The sequence below is a fragment of the Trachurus japonicus genome, chromosome 16, assembly GCF_045865225.1.
Source record: "Trachurus japonicus isolate A0001 chromosome 16, Traja_1.0".
Taxonomy (NCBI): Eukaryota; Metazoa; Chordata; class Actinopteri; order Carangiformes; family Carangidae; genus Trachurus; species Trachurus japonicus.
Genome location: NC_140922.1, coordinates 36,821,775 through 36,841,588, shown reverse-complemented (window position 1 = coordinate 36,841,588; position 19,814 = coordinate 36,821,775). Strand labels below are relative to the sequence as shown.

The window sequence follows — 19,814 nt, the reverse complement described above, 5'->3', positions numbered from 1 at the left end:
CTCAAAACTGATCACACTTGGTTCTTATGATGTGAAGACCAATATAAACCAGTTCAGAGTGTAAACCGGTTGGAGGGACCATGTCAGAACCTGCAGGTGAACAACTGGCCACTAGGTGTCACTGTTGGACTTGACTGTAGTGAACAGTGTCATGGTTCACTGTGTCAAGTGTTTCCATAGTTACACTCATGGTTTTATCAGACAGACACAAAGTAGAAACAGCTTCATCATCTGAGCTCTAGAAGAACTTAGACCCAGTCATTTTAAAACTTTTATTCATCTACACACGTTAAAACAACTGAAACATTTAAACAACCACATTTTACATCAGGTTGATGCTGATTGGATGGAGGTCAGGTGGTTTTCAGGTTTTAAACAAAGACCTTCAACATGTCTATGTAGGATTAGTGATTGATCACATTTGTAGCAGATTAATTCAAAATGGTGGGTAGATATGATCTGATCTCAACATGTGTTTATTTACTGCCCTCCTTCTCCTTCCCGCTGTCTCCAGATTCATCCAGACATTTCAGAACCACAATCAGAACCAGAACCAGAATCAGAATCTCAGTCAGATTTATGGTCCAGATCCTGTCACATGTCCACCTGAAGATGTTTCTGATGCTTTTAAATGCCCACCTATAACTTTGGCGCATTATCTTTTTAGCTCTGGTCATCAGACTCATTGACTGAGGTCTTTCCTCATAAACCCGACGTCCTCCATCAGAGATTGAATCTATCTTGTCCAGCAGCTGTTGGACCTGATCTCTGTCCTCCATCCTTCTGTTGTTGAACACCTGGTACTGACCACTACACTTCTTCAGAAGCTTCTGCAGGTTCTTGTCTTCTCTGATGAACTGGTTGGGGTCAATGTCGTCCTCTTCCAGTCTGTCTCCGTAGGTGAACAGCACCATGGTGTGTTTAGAGACATCAGGACTCAGCATGTTCTCCAGAGCCTCCAGACCTTTCTGTTCCTGTTCAGTGAATCTTCCCAGCTGGATGGTGAGGAGGAAGACGTGAGGACCTGGAGAGCTCAGCTTCAGAGCTTCCTCCAGCTGAGCCTTCACCTGGTTCTGGTCCTTCAGCACAGAGCTGAAGAGACCGGGGGTGTCCACCACGAAGACTCTATGACCACCAACCTCACCTCTTCTCTCCTCACATCTCAGTGTCACAGGTGAAACACTGAGCCGACAGTTGAAGTCCTTCCTCCCCAGGATGGTGTTTCCTGCTGAGCTCTTCCCCACTCTCTCCTGACCCACCAGCACCACCCTCAGGTCAGAGCTACACCCTGGAAACAACACAGCTCATTAGGCTGGAGACAGTGAGGAAACACCTGAGCTCCAGGACTCAGAGCTGTCAACACATCAGAGAGACTCTACAACATGTTCCTGTCTCATGTTTCCATGTGTTGAACAGACACAGCTGCTTTTAAACATTTGTGTTTATTAACATGTTGATCACAGATACATCACATGTTTGATTCCATCAGACTGGTGCAGTCAGTCTGTTACAGCTCTGAAATCACATGTCAGAAAATAACATGTTCATTGTTTTAAAGGGTAAGAGAGTGTCTCGTTAATGACATAGTGAATGATTGATACCAGGGGCGTAGAATTGGGTAGGGACATGGGCGCCGACCGGCATGGAGAAATGTGCATCTGGTGGCGTGCCCTAAATATCGCTCTCCGATTGGCTCTTTCGGTTTTTCACTAACATACATGTGATTGGCCATCCCCGCTGTCACTCCACCTGCTCGTAAAAGCCATAGACATATGGTAAAAGCTACCTGCTCGTTGGCCGGACAGGAGGACACGGTGCATGTAGCTGCAACCACAGGCAAGTGTAAGTTGTCAACATTTTTTTTTCATGTATTCTTTGTGTGAAAGGGAGCAACTGTTTAACAAACAAAAAATGAAGAACATTTGTGGGGAAAATACAATAAAACCTCATATTCCAGATGCTCATGTAATTTTATACATCCATATTTTTGGGGAATAAATTACACATAATAATTGTGTGAAAGTAAAAGCCTTTTTTACTCAATACGTAATAACCGTACCATCAAACTCTATGATCACTGTCCGTAATGTATCTGTTCATATGTCATGCATCAACATGACAGTAGAGAGGCTGGAGGAGATGAAGAAGGAGAGACCAGAGAAGGTAGAGGAGAAGAAGCTGGAGGAGGTAGAGAAGGAGCAGCTGGATGAGATAGAGAAAGAGAGTCTGGAGGAGAGGAGGAGGAGATGGAGGAGAGACTGAAAATTCACAGGTGAGGTCTATCTATCTATCTATCTATCTATCTATCTATCTATCTATCTATCTATCTATCTATCTATCTATCTATCTATCTATCTATCTATCTATCTATCTATCTATCTATCTATCTATCTATCTATCTATCTCAACAGATGTATTTTCCTCTCATCTAACTGATGTGTCTCCAGAGTAAAGATGAGAACTCTTCTAAGTTGCCTATTTGTCTTTCATTAGTCGCTTTAACTATAAAATTACAGAATACATTAAATACTTGTATTCTTTTTAGATATTCAGATATTCATGCATGTCAATTATGATTGTTTGCTTGTTTTTTTTTTAATCCGTTTTTTTGTGTCCCCAGACTCCCCACCAACATCAATATCAAACCTGATTGAAACTAATTAAAGACAATCAGTAGCATTTAAGAAAACATCCTTCAGATTCAGATCACACACTCAAAGATGAAACTTTTACTGTGACAATTTCCTGTTTTGAGCTGCAGCTCATTACTGTAATATTTAACATCACTGTATGATACAGACCTTCTTCGCTGCATTTAATACTCCACCTCCCACACCTCCCACTACACCTCCCACAACACCTCCTATTCTACCTCCCACTCCAGCCACCAGATTTCCAGGAAAAGCTCCAACAGCTGCTCCAGCAGCAGCTCCAGCTGCAATAGCCCGTTTCACAGTCTCAATATATGCATTGTCTCTCTCTGCTCTTCTTCTTGCTTCTTCAGCATCCATATCGGGATTTTCTCTCAGTAGATGTTCCTGTTCTTCTCTGATGGCTCTCTCAGCTTCTTGGAACATCTCAGTGGTGTAGCAGCTTCCTCCATTCATCTGAACCAGCCTGTTGATCTTCTCCAGCAGCTCAGTGACTTGGACACGATTATTCATGTATCTGTTGTTGAACACGTGGTATCCTCCACCACACTTCCTGATGAAGTCATGGAGAGGTTGATTCTCACTGATCAGTGTTTCTATGGAGACTCCATCCTCCTCTAGATCGTCTCCACGGGTGAACAGGACCATGCTGTACTTTCTTGCTTCTTCTCCAAACATCTCCTGAAGGATCTTCACTGTTTCTTGTTCTTCTGGTGTGAATCTGTTTGGTTCTATCACGATGAGGAACACATGAGGACCAGGAGCAGCCAGTGAGATGGATCTACCGATCTCTCTCTCCACGTTAGCTAAATTTTCATTGGCCATAAACAGACCTGGAGTATCAACAACAGTCACTGTTTGACCATCAACATCTCCTGTTTCTTTGTGACACTCTGCCGTCACTGAGGATGGAGACAACTTAGATTCGAAGGCTCGTCTTCCTAAGATGGTGTTTCCCGCTGCGCTCTTTCCAACTCCAGTTTTCCCAATAAGTGCGATCCTGAGTTCTGATGGTTTCTTTGCCTCTGTTGGAGAATTTTAAAACACATTACTGATGCTGTAATTACAGTAACACTGGTGGTGGAAACCTTTTATTGTTTCTGGAAAATACATGAAAGTCATTGAGATAATGACAGAACGTTACCAGACAGAGTTGTTTTAGAGGTAAATTCATGCAAAACCACTGATGCACGTTGCCTTCAGGGACAGTTTTTCATCAACAGTAGGTGCGTTTCCATTACCCCTTGAAATGCGCAAAACCTAAATATCGAAATTAAAAACTGGTAATGGAAACACCTACATTTCGAAAAAACTCTCAAATATCGCAACAAAGTTTTTACGCTCTCATGAGGTGGTTTTTGAGACGTATCGATACAAATGTGTATCGCAAAAGTGTGATGGAAACACTTTTTTTGCTTTTCTACACGTCACCGGCTTCACCTTCTATCGTTCCCCTTTTCCGTGCATGGTTGAAGGAGATTGGCTCGCATCCACACTCCCACAAATGTCACCTTAAGTCACATAAACCAGTACGGGTGTGTGGACACAACCACCTATATTGTTGTCAGCGCCTTTTCTATCAACAGATCTTGGATCTTGTATTCTGTGTTTTAACGGTATTTCCTATATTTATCTCTTATATGATCACAATTAGTGCATATTTTATTTATATTGTTATTTATAATGATGTGCTTCTATGCCACTATATGTCTCTGTGTTGTATGTTTTTTACTTTTATGTGATTCTATGAGCTGTAATCCAAATTTCCCTTTGGGGACATGAAATAAACTGAACTGAACTGAACTGAACCTCATCACCGCTGAGGCTCCGTTCTTTCTGCAGTCAGGTTAAAGCGCACATCCGCCGTGTTGGCAAACAAATAATCCCTCTATATCAACGGAGGCAACCGTGCTTGAGCAGCTTGGGTTGGAGGTGGTGTGAGGGGCCAGCGGGGGACAGGGGGGGGGGGGGGGCATTCGGGCTTCAGCACGGTGCGGAACAACTGGCCCTAGTGTGAGTGCATCCTTATTTGTGGCCGCTGCAGCGCCACACGGGCTTTGCCTTTCAGTAATCAAGTGCTGTTTTCGTCTTTGTTAAAAACAATAACAGCAACAGCTGTAGGCAGCTGAGATCGCTGTGCCGTCACCATAGAAACGCAAGACGCATTACGGCTCATTCGCAAAATACCTTTCAATGGAAACACCCGCAAATAGCAATTGCACTTTTTCGAAGTTTCAGAAATATCGCTTTTATTTTGCGAAAATCTGTAATGGAAACGCAGCTAGTCTCTGCATTTCCCTCTAAAACAACTCTGTGTGGTAACGTTGTGTTATTATCTCATAGCGTGGTGAATGTGCAGCTCACAACTTGTCCACCAGAGCGTTGTGGAGTTGTTGGATTGTATATTTGATGAGTTTGATGAGGGAAACCAAGAAATCCCATGAGCCTCCGTAGCGTAGCTCTGAGCAGCTCACGGCTCTGCTCCGCCGTTCTAAAAAACAGCTTGCACCGACAATTAAAGGTAACGAACCTACTGCTATGACTATAGGGATTATGGTGATGGGCCGATTTGCCAGAATGTTGAATTATCCCTTTAAGAAGTGATGAGTGGGGGCGTCGCATGGCGTAGTGGTTAGAGTAGGCGCCCCATGTATAGAGGCACAGTCCTCGTTGCAGTCGGCCCTGGTTCGAATCCCGCATTGGGCGCCATTTACTGCATGTCATTCCCCCTCTCTCTGCCTCCCCGTTTCCTGTCTGTCTCAACTGTATTATCCATAAAGGCATAAATGCCCAAAAAAATATACTTAAAAAAAAAATAAAAGAAGTGATGAGTGTGTAAACTGTCAAGAAATAAGGGTAAGAAGAACCCAAAACTGTTGAGTCAGTAATAATGACCACAGTGGCTGTACGAACAATGTAGTTCAGTTCAGTGCTGAATTATTCCAATAGTCTTCATCACTGAGGATTTTTGTACTTGGCTGAAGGTTTTTTTTTTCACAGTAAAATCTGTGATAATTTTAATTTTTTGATGAAATGTAACTGTATTTTTTGTGATGTATGAGACAACTAATAAACATTAAGTATTATTCTCATTGTATTGTCTGTGTTAATACAATCACATGAATACATACAATGAATGTTGCACATTCAATTCAAAATGTAGGCCTAATTCATTTTAAAAAATCGAATGCACAGTGGCGGCTGGTCAATAGAGGGCGCTCGGGCGCCGCCCCCCCCGATGTAGTAGTAGTAGTAGTAAACCTTTATTTTACCAGGCAAGAATTGCTAAGAATACATTCTTATTAAGGCAATGGCCTTATTTATTTAATTTAAATAATTATTATATTTTCCAAAATAATAATTTAAAATTAATATTTTTTTTTATTGTACCTGTGAATGTGATAGGAATTCTTAAAATCGAGCTGTATATAAAATAAACCCATTATTTAGAGGCTAATTTGCCTACAAGTTCATTTACTGTCTCTGTTATATCTATCGCTCTGTGTCTGGGGCGCTGGAGAAGTCGCCCGAGCAGTGTACCGGCTCAGCCAATCAGTGACTGTTGTCAGTGACTGTAAGTAAAAAATATACGGAGCAACCATAGACTGTAAAAAGAATGGCCGTAGCGTCCGTGACGTCACCCATTGGTTTTGGGGAGTCGTTTTTGTGACTCCAACATGGCGGCCTGAACAGCGCCATGTTGGATTGGCCGGCCGAGAACCCGCCCACTGGCCTCGAAGCAGCTGTCCACGGAGCTGCTCGGACCTGTCACTCAACGTTTCCGCGCCCTGATTGGCCAGAGTTTTAACCTAATAACAGTAAAACTGTAGAGTTAAAAAAAAATTCACCCCCCTCAGAGTGTGTGCGGGGGTAGAAACTATCGATTGAGACGAAAAAACGTTCTGACACCAGGCTTTTAACATGTTTACTGAGGATGTAAAGTCGGCGATTTTAACACGGGGGTCTATGGGGAATGCTCCCTTCTGACACCAGCCCCCAGAGGAAGAAGAGGGGATTGCAGTTTTTTGAACGCGGAAGTGAGCTTCACTTCTCAGACCGACAACTGCCCCCTTGGGAGCAACAGGTAATTTAGCCAATCAGCGTCGTCGGATTTTATGCCTTTGGGGCGCAGAAAATATCGCCCCAAACCAAACATTTTGGTCTCCCGTGGCAACCAGAAATCGGGGGGGAAATTAACCGAGGAGCTGTCCTCGGTACCAGGATGACTACGCAGTTTTCATCAGTTTCAAATTCTGTTTCCCGTATAATTTACTTTTTTTTAAACAGTGAGGACAGATACCACACGGACTGTTACTGGAGTTAGAGACCTATTTATCTGAACGGATTACAAAACATGAACTCAAGGGACACATGAACGGTGCTGTCAGTTAACGTTAGTCAAGCTAGGCAGAAGTCAGGACTAGCAGCAGAGCTTCACAGCTGGATGAAAAACAGTTTCACGGTGAGGAAATACAACGAACAGGTGGATAAAACTCTGTGGGCCGGTGGCGGGAGGCTGTTATGATGTGACAGGAGGCCGTAGTGTGTGAGAGGAGCACCGGAGGACCGGAGCACCGTTAACCGGCACGTCAGAGACTGCTCTCTCTTGATGCTCGGAGCCAACTTTTGGACTACATGCTGTTGATTCGTGCGCGGTGCGTTCACAGCTCGTCCGAGAGCGTTTTTATTAGTTCATCCAGCTTCTGGGACACTGGACTGGACACTGTTATTCCTGAGTGACACCAGGGGAAACTACTCACCCAGGCTGTGACAGGACGTCTGTGATGCGGAGCATCAGGCTGCAGCACTGTTCAATATGTTTATAGGTGTGACCAGTACGTTCACAGTTAGACTCGTCATCAAACCTGATAATGCAGCAGTTAAGTTAACATCTCACATCAGCAAGGTCAGACCAAACTTAATCACGTTATGTTCCTCCTATAGTGTTCTTGTCACACTTTGTCTATAGTTAACATTAATCACTGCTGTAGGTTACATCATACACATGCCTTTTAATAACCATATTTTTGTATTAAAGCAGAAGTAAGTGATATATTTGTGTTAATATGAGTCTTAAATAGTTGTATCTTCCGACAGCAATCACTTCTATAGAGTGTTTGGTCTGAAACACGGGTCTGTCAGTCACTCTGCTCTGCTCTGAGCCCAGGAGAAAACTTTCCTTGTATCCTACAGTTTTTATCCAATGAGGAGAGAGAACGGCATGCAGGGCTGTGTGTGCAGCCAAGGGACGCCGTGAATGTGGTGACGTAGGGACGAGGACTGTTATGTTGCGTTCAAGGAAACTCGTATTTTTCCGACCGTGAAGTCGTACCAGTTCGATCTGGTACGAGTTCACGGGTCAGAAGTTACGAGTGGCCGTTATAGTGACTTTCACAGGTAAAACAGGTCGGAGAAACACGAGTGGGTTGCCTGGAACGCTACAAAGTCGTAAGTTGTGACTTGAAGCTGTAATTTACGATTTCAAAAGCCTGCCTGGAACGCAGCATTAGCGAAAACGACCGGACCACTTACTTCTGCTTTAAGAGTATTTGCTAATATATTTCACGTCCTGTGTGCCACCAGTGAAAGACTACTGTTTGTTCATTGTTATTATCTGTCAAACTGCTGATTCATGAAGGCAAATAAATATTTCATGTTTCTCCCTAAAAATGGGTTTGGGGTTCTTTTATCAAGATGGTCACCAAAAACTTCAGGGACAAACAGCCCCACCTAGAATATTTTTCACCAGCCGCCACTGCTAATGCATATATGATTTCACACTTATAATGACTACTAATGAAATGTTTCACTATCATTGGTCATTACTGAAGTTGTCAACTGTTGTTTCACCCAGTGTTTGGATTGCTCTCATGGTCACGTATCAAGGAGCAACAAGTAGGTACAAGGAACCGGTTCAACTTGTTGAACATCTAACAATCATCAGAGTCTGTATGTTCAGTGTTTTATATCAGTTTATTCTCAGTGATGGAGCCAAAACTATTTGCTTACGGTGTGAAGCTTCTCAGTCATCCAGGTATCATAGTCGTTATTAGTTCAAACAAGTTAACCTTGTCTTTGTTCATAGATTGTCTCAGTAGATTATTTTCTTCAGACAACATAGATTTAAATGTATTTACCTGACATGTTTTCAGTCTTCAGGACACCTCTGAGGAAGGCTGGAGACACCATTTAAAACATGCCAGGTAAATAATTTTAAACTTACATTTGCCGAAGAAAAGAATCTATTAAGGGTACCATAGTGGTTACCACTTAAAGCTGAATGGTCATCCCTGTCTGTCAGGAGATCCACTCACTGGTTGACTTTTATTTATAAAGCTCTACTTGGGATGGTCCCATCCTATCTCGGAATTCACCTTGTTAGGAATCATGGACATTACAGGCTACGATCCACTGGCTTTTTCTACTCTGACTCTCCCTCGTGTTTTCACAGAACTGGGGAAAAGGCATTTCGTTTTGCTGCCCCCTCTGCATGGAACTCTCTGCAACATGAATTAAAATTGTCTAACCTGATCCCTCTTGATAACCTTGTTACGATTCTTAAAACTAAGAAACTTGAAAGCATTGCGCTCTGTCACAGTTTTTAAATCAGATGTTGCACCTCCTTTAATCTGTCCTTGATAATTTCATTTTTATTTATTGGACTATTGTTATTTATCTGTATTACTGCTTGTAATTGTGATTTTGCTGCCTCTTGGCCAGGTCGCTATTGAAAAAGAGATTCTACATCTCAATAGGGCAGCGCGGGGCACAACCTAACGCGGGGCAAGTTGAAACACGGACTTTTTATCCAGACGCACAAGTCAACTTCCGCCAACTTCCGGCCACAGGTCCGTATTAGTTAGCACTTTTATGTGGAGGAGATTCAGAAGATCCCGCTGCGATTTCACAGAGTTATGTGCGAAAGTGTGTTTTAGCGCCATGAAAGTATATTTTTCCATATCGCTAGTTTTTTGGTTGCTGAAGCATGTGTGCAAGTCCCCAAAACCATTCTTATATCATCTTTTTCAGCGTTTTCTTAGCTAAAAAATGGTACCATGCTAAAGCTTGTAGCTAGCTCGTAGCCAGTGCTAGCTAGGCAAGAGTAAGGAAACTACATGAGGGGTTAGTTGTAACACTGTGTTACAACTAACCCCTCATGTAGTCTTCGATATAAAACAGGGGTGCAAACTTAACCTTTCGGCGAAAATAGCAGTTTTAAATGCAAAATAGGTCATTAGTGTCCATAATAATTTGAATTATTAATAATTAAAAAATAATATATATATTGGCCTATTTTTTTTTCCTTCCATGATTTTGTCACCTCGTCAAAAAACTGATCAAGCACAATCATAACATAAATAAATAAATTACACAAAACAGAAATAAAAATTAAGATGAAAATTAAATAAAAATAAAAAACAAAACAGTGTGTGACAGGTTTGCACCCTTGATATAAGCAATTAATCTCCCGAATGAGGTCTAGAAAGAAAAGGGAGAGTGAGCATTATTATTATTAATATTAATATTATCATTATTATTATTAAAATACATTATAGGCTATCAGTTAAACTTAAAATAATAATTTCATGTTACATTTTGGAGAGCGTTTTTTTGTTCTAATGACAGCCTGATTAATTCCAATTATATTAAAGCTTTTTTGAAAGTGCTCTTCATCTTTTATTTTCTAAAAATAGCAATGTTTTTCTTACAGAGTATCTATTAGTATCATAGATGGACAAACAATCAGTCTTCAGATAAAATTGTACTGAATCAATTGTTTAAACAAACCTTTCCAGCATGCGTTACAACTAACACCCTCCCTGTTACAACCTACCCCACCAGTGGGGTAGGTTGTAACATTTCACTTCCTCCATCTGTGGTGAAATTGTAAAAGAATGGTAAGTTCTAGAAACAAACTTCCAGTGCTCATTTGTAGTAGAGATGTGTATGTTGCTTGTGTAAAAAAAAAAATTATCTAACTCAAATATATCTGTAGATATTTACCCAAAACAAAATCCGTTAGGTTGTGCCCCGCTCTCCCCTAAGCTTTTTTGTTTGTTTTTTTTTAAACGCCACCGTCGAATGTACCTGTTCACCACTGAAGAATAAACATGTGGATAAGGAGAAGATAAACTTTATATTCAAAAAGTAGTTTTTGTCCAAATTACATGAATAATTTCATAATTACCATTAACATTATAAATAACTTTGAGTAGTAAACAACCTCACCGAGCTGACGATAAGCCATGTTTGTCTTTTCCAGGTGGAGGATATGTTGAGTCTCTGCTGCTGAAGTTCAGTGAATACATTCTGTGTCACGTTCCTCTGCTTTATAATCTGCCCCCCCACCCCCACACACACACACACACCCTCGGAAACAAGTCATGCATTCACTGTTCGAGGATGAAACCGAGGGTAAATATTTGCTTAAAAGATACCATCAACCACCCCATCCTGCTCTCCCGACTGAAATGAGCTCACATCACCAACACAGCACTCTCCTGGTTTCACTCCTACCTCACCAACCGACATCATATCAGTTCATCAGTATAAACAACTGCACGTCCCCCACCGCTCCCCTGTCACAAGGTGTCCCCCAGGGGTCGGTGCTTGGTCCTCTCCTCTTGATCTTCTACATGCTCCCCCTTGGCAAGATTATCCGTCAGCATGGACTCCAGTTTCACTGCTACGCCGAAAACATCCAACTGTACATCTCCACTTAAGTCATCACCAACACCACCCACTCCACACTCAGCAACTGTCACACCAAAATTAAATCATGGATGCAAACAAACTATCTTCAACTAAACAGTGACAAATCGGACATAATCATACATACATACATACATACAGTACATACATTCATACTTACTTTCATACATACATACACACATTCATACTACATATATATACATACATACATGCATACACACACACACATACATACACGAATAAACCCGTTCATCGCGCTGCCCCCCCGTTCGCACCCACCACCCCCGTCCACAATCCGCTACCGCCACAGCCTCCTTGTGAACCTGTGGGAAACACTATGCAATTATACTTACTTTCATACATACATACATACATACTGTACATACATACATTCATACATATTAGGGTTGTTCGGTATACCGGTACTAGAGTGGTACCGGGGTACTGAGACATTTAAAACGGTACCATACTGCGCTTAGATGGGACCGGTACTTTCATTTTGTGCCGCCGGCAGCGGTGACGTCGCCACGTGAAGTCGCCGCATTGTAATTTGAGCCGAGACGAGTGAGTCACAAATGAAGCAAGGTGCTGTTTTTTATTACCGTTACAGCGCCACCTGTACATGTGCCCGTGGTCGTTGTGTTGGTTGTTGTTTATACCCACGAAGAGCCTATAGCCTACTGACCGTGCGAAATCCAGCTGCTGACTCTCCACTCCACGATCACGGAGAGCCCCCCCCCCCCCCCCCCCCCCCCCCGCAGCTTTCAGTTCTCTCTCTCTCTCTCTCTCTCTCTCTCGCCGCTGTCTGCAGTAAATTGAATTGAATTCATAAACTTTTTTTTTTTTTTTGCCTATTTAGACTGATATGTGGTGTGTTTACAAATGATCAATCAATCCAGATTTCTTCATCATTCCTTTATAGCGGACTTTGAAATAAAATGTGAGAACCCCGAAAAGCGGAACGTCTGTGTGCTTATGCTTCACCTGTAAGGACGGGCGGTGCCCTATTAAAAAAATTAGCTCTCTCTCCCTCTCTCTCTCTCTCTCGCCGCTGTCTGGGGTAAATTGAATTGAATTAATGACTAGCTTTTTTTTTTTTTTTGCCTATTTAGACTGATATGTGGTGTGTTTACAAATGAGCAATGAATCCAGTTTTCTTCATTTCTTTCATAGCGGACAGGAGTTTGAAATAAATTGTCACGGGATTTTTAAAAAAAACTTTTTTTAATCAAGCTATCCACAATCTAAGATATGTCATCTCTCTCACCGCTGTCTGACGGTCTGCGAGTTAATCTGTAGCGACTTGAACCGGACTTCCTCTGGACTACAGTGGTTGCCATGACAACGACAAAGCAGCAACCGTCAGCTAACAGGTTGCTACTGCCATCTACTGGCGTAAAGTAGCAATTGGGCCTAGGCAGTCTGGTCTGAAATCAGGTTAGTCGAAAACAAGCCTAATACAAAATAAATAAATAAATAATATACTGAAATGTCAAGGTTGCCACATACAACATAACAATTTAGGCTAGCTAACACAGACACACATGCCTATGAATTTGAATTGAATTGAATTGAATTGAGTCAGATCTTGCCTATTTAAGTGTTGTGTTTACAAATGAGCAATTAATCAAGATTTCTCAACATCTTTATTGCAAAACTAGTGAAACAACTGAGTGAAACAACTGAGTGAATTATCCACTGTCAAACTCACTATAGGTTAACTGTAAACTGGCTATATAATATAATAGCAAAGAGGCTGATAACCAAAAAAAAAAAAAAATGCACAGTAGGCTACGCTACAAGGGGCCAACTGGATATTCCTTATCCTCACACTAGGCCTATGTCTGAACCATGTAAATAAATGTAAATATAAATAACCTGTGCATTTGATAAACAAATTAAATATAGCCTATCCTATGAATAACAATGGGACATTTCTGGGACAATAGAGGATAAGTGTGATAACATACAGTAGGCTACTTCCAAAATAAATCCTTAACTCTGTAGTGGCCAAGAGTGAAGCATTTTAGGGTCATCCACGCTTTCATCCATTTTTTGTTCTTGGCAAAAAGTTCTTTGATACGTTGTGCCAAACCGCTGTTCTGACCAGCTGCTTTGTAAACTTTCATAACACTGATATCTGTGTCATGATTTTGAGATAAATCCAGATGCTCAGACAACAGAGGCCTGATATAGATCGAGGGAAGGTGTCTTCCAGTTAATTCTCTTAACTGTGGAGACACTCTATTGAATGTGCCAATCATGGACATGTCCAGATTGAGGGTGAGTCTAATAATCATGGACATAATTTCTTCTGTAAGAAACGGTATATCTTCTTCAGGAATACCAGACCTTTCAGCCTCACTGGGATTGGAGAGTGTGGCCTCATGTGGCCTCATGCCTTCACAGTACCAGTTGCCTTCAGCAACTGGTACTGTCTGGATGAATGGAATACTCGTTGGACAGCTTTCTCACTCAACCCAGAGTACTTCTCTCTCAGTCTGATGTTAACTTTTCGGGCATTAGAACCTTTAGTGGCATCACATCCTTTCTTGGCAAGATCCGGGATATCAGACTTCTTTGCCACAATCTTCCCGTTGCACAAAATGGATTTTCCATCATCACTTAAGGAATATTGGTGCCTGTGTCTCCATGCTCTGACAAGAGCTGCCCGTTGAGTTTTTGTCCTGTCTGCAACAGGGACATCAAATTCTCCCTTGAGTACCTTCAGTATAACACTGTAGGTCTCATCATCCATAGGCCGTAAGCCTTGTCCAACACATATCACACAGAGTGTGGACAGTAGTAACGTAATGCGCAGAATCATCTTCAATCTGTGAGAACACAAATATTATATTGTATAAATATCTATCCACACTGAAGTAATTTTCTCAATTATAACCCAACAATTAATAATACATTAATGAAAACAAAATGTTTGGTCAGCTTCCAGATCAGATCATCATTGCCTCAAAATCAGTGTGGGATTGTGCTACTACACCAACTGGATGAGATGTAGCCTAATGTAGCCAATTTTACATGAAAATGTTAACATTTTAGTTGTGGAATCATGTTACTATATAGGGTGGGTGAGATAGGTCTACACATTTTATTTATTTAGGAAAAAGAGGAGAATGTGGCACACTGCGTAGCCTCGGATGCAAAAATATATTTATTCAAGGTTAAAAAAAACAACGTTTCGACCAGCATAGAGGTGTTCGTCAGGGTAAAGTGACTGTGTTACGTTACAATGTTTCAAAAGGGGGAACAAATTAATCAGGGGCTAATGAGGGGGACGGGGGGGGGGGTGTCTGGGCCTGATTGGTGGAGGTGTGGACCTGCCCCTCTGCCCGTACACAAGAAAAAAAGGCAGAGTGTTTTCGTTGAGAAAAAAATTATAAACAAAAACATCCAATACTGCTATACACTACACAGTCGCACGAAAAAAGAGCCCGATGACAGGCAATGAGAACAACATCACATGAATAAACAGGTACCCTACAGTAAGAGAATACAGCTACAGATTAATACATATTTACTTATCGACCCAACTGTGCATGGTTAAACCTTGGATAAATATATTTTTGCATCCGAGGCTACGGATTGTGCCACATTCTCCTCTTTTTCCTTTTCCTACTTTATTTATTTATTTAACATTTTTAATGCTATTTACTACTAAAAAAAATAATTAAAAGAAGAAGTAGTATGACGCTGTAGCCATCTCTGTGTGTTTACTGTTAAGTCTGTAATACTGGGGTGCACGAGGAATCTTGGAGTGTCTGGCTCGGGCTTGGTGGAACAGAGGTGAACTCGAGGCAAAATGTCTGTCAACTTAGAAACGAACTTCTCCTGCAGCCCCTGCTGCCAGCTCTATACAGTACAGTATTTCATTTTGACGTTTTCATTTTGTAAGAAATGTAACTTACCCTTTTTTCTCATCACAATGTCTGGGTTTATTTTGTGATGGTGACTTTAGAACGGTGTAACTGCATGTTCTCCATTAGGCCTATGTGTTACATCAAAATGAGTCAGAAGAGCAGCAGTCCGTTCCTAGGGATGGGCATGCTTAGTCACACTATTGTTCCTCTGTTCGGCCATTTTCTTCCGCCTTTTTACGGTCTTCTTCTAGTCCTTCATACTTTGTGCTATTTCAACAATTCATATATCAAAACGTGCAGCTTTTTTTGAACTTTATCGGCATTACTTTCTTTTTAACTATTTATACTTTTTAAAATATTTAACTTTTTCTGATTTTTTTCAGCTTTATAATGGGTGTGTGTTGCGTCTAACGAGCAGAGCTAGAGTGGTGCCAGAGTGGATAGAGGCAAAAAAACATTCTAGAGTTTTTCTGGCTAAACTGTCAGCACGGCCACAAATTAAACTCTAGACAAATTATTTTCTCCAGTTTTGTAGCCACACTTGTCTTCTGGCTAAAATTCTGGTCAAAAATGCAAAGAGACTTAGATAATAATTTAAAATATTTTTTAAATGCAGCCAGGGAGCTCTCTGCTCTCATTCAGCCCAATGCATTTTTTTCACAGCAGCAGGAGAAGCAGCTCAACTTTGTAACTTGCTGTTAAGTGCTTTTTAATTCATTTTAATTCACCAAAAAATAGTCACAGGTCACAAAAAAGTCCTCTACTTACTTGTTGTGGCTAATTTATACTAATTTCTTTTTATTTTAAGCATCATTGAAAAATCTCACATTCATCTGTCTCAACCTCTCTTCTCCACAACTCTGTCTGTAGTCCAGTTGGTAAGGTGGCCGCTTGCCAACCCCAAGGTCACTAGTTCGAATCCAGGCTGAGCAATCTTGTTATGTGATGTTGAATTCTGCTCCCCTCCCCCACCCTCAATTGGTTACAGGTGTTCGTTAAGAGACGCATTAATTGCTTCTGCCACCGTTTGCAGCACATCATCACATTACAATGGCAACATGCTTATGTCTGTGCTCTCTGTGGCGAAGTGGCAGAGTAAGACAACAGTCTTTACAACTGTGTGTACACTGTGGCCTAGAGGCAAAGTCAAAGTCTAGTGACCATGAGATTGTAGGTTCGATTCCTACCTTGGTCAACCATTTGTATGGTGATCACTGCTTGCACTATTTTCACAAAAAAGTCCTCTACTTACTTGTTGTGGCTCATTTCTTTTTTTTTAAAGCATCATTGAAAAATCTCATATTCATCAAACCTCTACTTCACTTGGAATAGCCCAGTGGATAAGGTTCCTGCCATCCAACCACAAGGTCACTAGTTCAAATCCCACCTGAGCAGTCTTGTTAGTGTGTTAGCAACTTTGAACTTTAAAGACCCGCTCCCATGAAAATCATGTTTTTCGTGCTTTTCACAAGTTCCTGTGGCATTTTTCTTGTGTTAGAGCACATATCAGCAGAAAAGGAAGTGCAAAATTGCATTTCTGAGTTTTTCTGCCTTCAAATTGCTGTGAACCAATGGCAGACTCAAACTGGCAGTTTCAGGGAGACTGGAGCTGACGTGTCACAGCTCCAGGGGAGGGCACTAATGCTACAAGCTCCCACCCCGTTCTTCATCTGGCTCAGAGGTGAAAGCCTTGGCAGCTCGGTGTAGCTGTCAAGGTATAACAGGTATAGCTCACCTGGTAGAGCAGCTTGCACTGTAACCAAGGCCTATTTTCCGGTCTGGGATCGAATCCCAGTGTGGAGTTTTACACTAATGGCGCATTTCCACTAGCACGGCTCGGCTCGATACGGCTCGGCTCGGCACGGCTCGGCTCGGTTTGGTTGTGTTTCCATTACAACTGAGTATCACTAGTGCCACCATGACGTCATTTACCCGGCGCCGAGCAACGCTCTAAACTCTGTAAATATATAACTTTAGCAACATTTGAAACATTTTCAGGCGAGAAAGTAGTCGCTTATATCCCCAACGTGTTGAAAATCTGACTAAATACCAGCTGTTTACAATTTTGTTTCGACGAAGTCGGCGTTACTAAAGCTAGCCGTAGTGAGCAACGCACTTCCGGTTATTTTCACAAAATAAAACACCCGTTGCCTTTTATCACAAGGAAAGCCATTACGATAGAATTGGTGCTTTTACTTTGTAAACAGGAAGTGAACCTACCCTCGCTGTAGCTAGCTTTAAACCGCCGTTTTGACTGCTCTCGTCCCGTTAACGGCATTTAACCGTTCAATATGCCTTACCGGAGAGTCTTGCCAGCTCTGAGATCGGCCTGGTTCATTGTAAAACATTTATTTATTGATGTAAATGTGGTGTTTTCTGTGCGTACAGACCCCAAGGCAGTGCTGCTCTTGTGTCTCCACCGGGGCGAGGCTCGTAGGCTGGCCCGGCGGAGCACGTCAGGAGCCGGGCTGCTGCCTCTATGACAGGGGTGTCAAAGTCATTATAGTTCAGGGGCCGCATTCGGCCTAATTTGATCTCAAGAGGGCCGGAACAGTAAAATGATCGCATTTGCATATTAACCTGTAAATAACAAGAACTCCACATTTTTCCCTTTGTACTTTGTGCAAAGTACATTATTAAGATGTGTACAGTTTATGAGCTATCCTTTTTACAAAAAATTATGAACATTCTGAAATTTAGGGCTGGGCAATATGAACCAAAAGTAATATTGTAATATTTTTTTTAACTGAATGGCAATATAGGATATACATAGGCCTATAGCCTATTTATACTATTTCCATGATGTAATTATGAGTTTCCACCAATTAGCAGCCAGTAGCAGCTTAATATTTTTGTCAGAGGCAAATCCTTAAAAAGGCTGTCAGTTCTAGGTCAAAACCACATGTGGCAAATGACACAGACAATTGTAGGTATTGGGCTGATATTAAATTGTAGCTATAGGAAAAATACATCTCCCTCTCTCTCTCTCGCTCTCTCTCTCTCACACACACACACGCACGCACGCACGCACACACACACACACACACACACCTGTAGCTGCGCTGTCCCTCTCCTCTCTCTCTGTTCCCCTCCTCTGTTGCTTTGAGCTCCCAGCTGTGCGTGGATACGTAACTACAGGTTATATCTGGCTTATCACCGGGCCAGTTCTGCCCCCAGGCCGGTTCTGCCCCACCAACCCGACCGGACACGCCGGTTCGGATCGAGAATTTGCGCTAATGAGTCCGGCCACGTCGCGCCGGGGCTTCATCAGCAGGTCGGACCGTGTTGGGTTTTAACTTTCAGGCCCAGTGAGAACTCGAGCCGAGCTGGACCAAGAGCAGGACTTTAGCGGTGAATGTCGGTGCTGTCCTTACACTACGCAACGAGCCGCTGTTGTTGTGTTGTAGTAGGCTAGTCAATACGTGAGAGTCGGCGGCTCTGTGTCTCTGTTGTCCGCTGCAACTTGAGGGAGGGAGGGAGGGAGGGAGGGAGAGGAGAAGTGGCGCTCACTCAATCTGTGAGGGAGGGGTGGGGGAGTGAGCTCAGCAGACTGCTGAGAGAGGGCCAAAAGAAACGGAACTCCAACATTTGTCCCGCGGGCCGGATTGGACCGCCTGGCGGGCCGGTCCCGGCCCGCGGGCCTTGACTTTGACACCTATGCTCTATGATGTCGCCTGGAGCTTCACTTCTCCGAAAAACATTGGGGCAAGCTTCTAAACAGCCGTCGTTTGGATAAACTAACCGCACATTGGGGATCTAAACAGTAACTTTCTCGCATGAAAAAATATGAAAACTTAATAAAGTCATGTAATAACAGAGCCAGTCTCAATATTAGAAATTCTCTGGTAATAACAGGCTTCAGCAGGAACATTTCTGTTGTCGGTCGTCGCTTCCAGTGACGACACTGATCGGCCAATCAGTGGAAGGCAGTCGGCTGACGTCACGTTTTAGTAACGCTTCGGCTCGCTTGGAACCAGGGCTGAAGTGATACCAAAAGTACCTGGTTGCAGGTACTACGTGCTAGTGGAAACACGCAAATAGCGCGCCGCGCCGCGCCGAGCCGCGCCGAGCCGAGCCGAAGCGCGCTAGTGGAAATGCGCCATAAATGCGCTGAATCTGTAATTGTACAATGTCCAGCTGTCAGCAACCGGGGGGTGGGGTGCGAGGAGGTGGCTGGGCGGGTGCAAAACAGCGCAGTCTCCGCCCACCCCCCAGAGGTGAATTGCTAATGTGCATGGCTAATGAGCTGGTTTTAACATGGCCGAAAAGGGTCGCGGGAGCGGGACTTTAAGCATCATTGAAAAATCTCACATTCATCAAAGTCTCAACCTCTACTTCATCGTAAGTGTTGGAATGGCCTAGTGGATAAGGTTCCTGCCATCCAACCACAAGGTCACAGGTTCAAATCCCGCCTGAGCAGTCTTGTTAGTGTGTCAGCCACTTTGAACTTTAACCAATACCACTTGGTCTGGTTACATGATCAAACTTGATTATGCATATGCGCCCCCACCTATTCTCTTTACCTCTTTCAATCTTGGTTTGTGTTAACATGTTTCTTGTTTATACCACTGCA

At 42.5% G+C, this 19,814-nt stretch overlaps 1 protein-coding gene across 1 annotated transcript in view; it reads right to left on the bottom strand.

The window, feature by feature from the left end:
• Window positions 1–476: 476 nt before the first annotated feature.
• The window catches only part of LOC146972861 (GTPase IMAP family member 8-like), a 76,824-nt gene continuing 57,486 nt past the window's right edge, over window positions 477–19,814 (bottom strand). The window contains exons 2-3 of the mRNA XM_085803280.1: window positions 2,873–3,658; window positions 477–1,288 (exon numbers count right to left, since the gene is read on the bottom strand). Coding sequence (XP_085659406.1) covers window positions 477–1,288; window positions 2,873–3,658 — 1,598 coding nt within the window. The remainder of the gene's footprint in view (window positions 1,289–2,872; window positions 3,659–19,814) is intronic.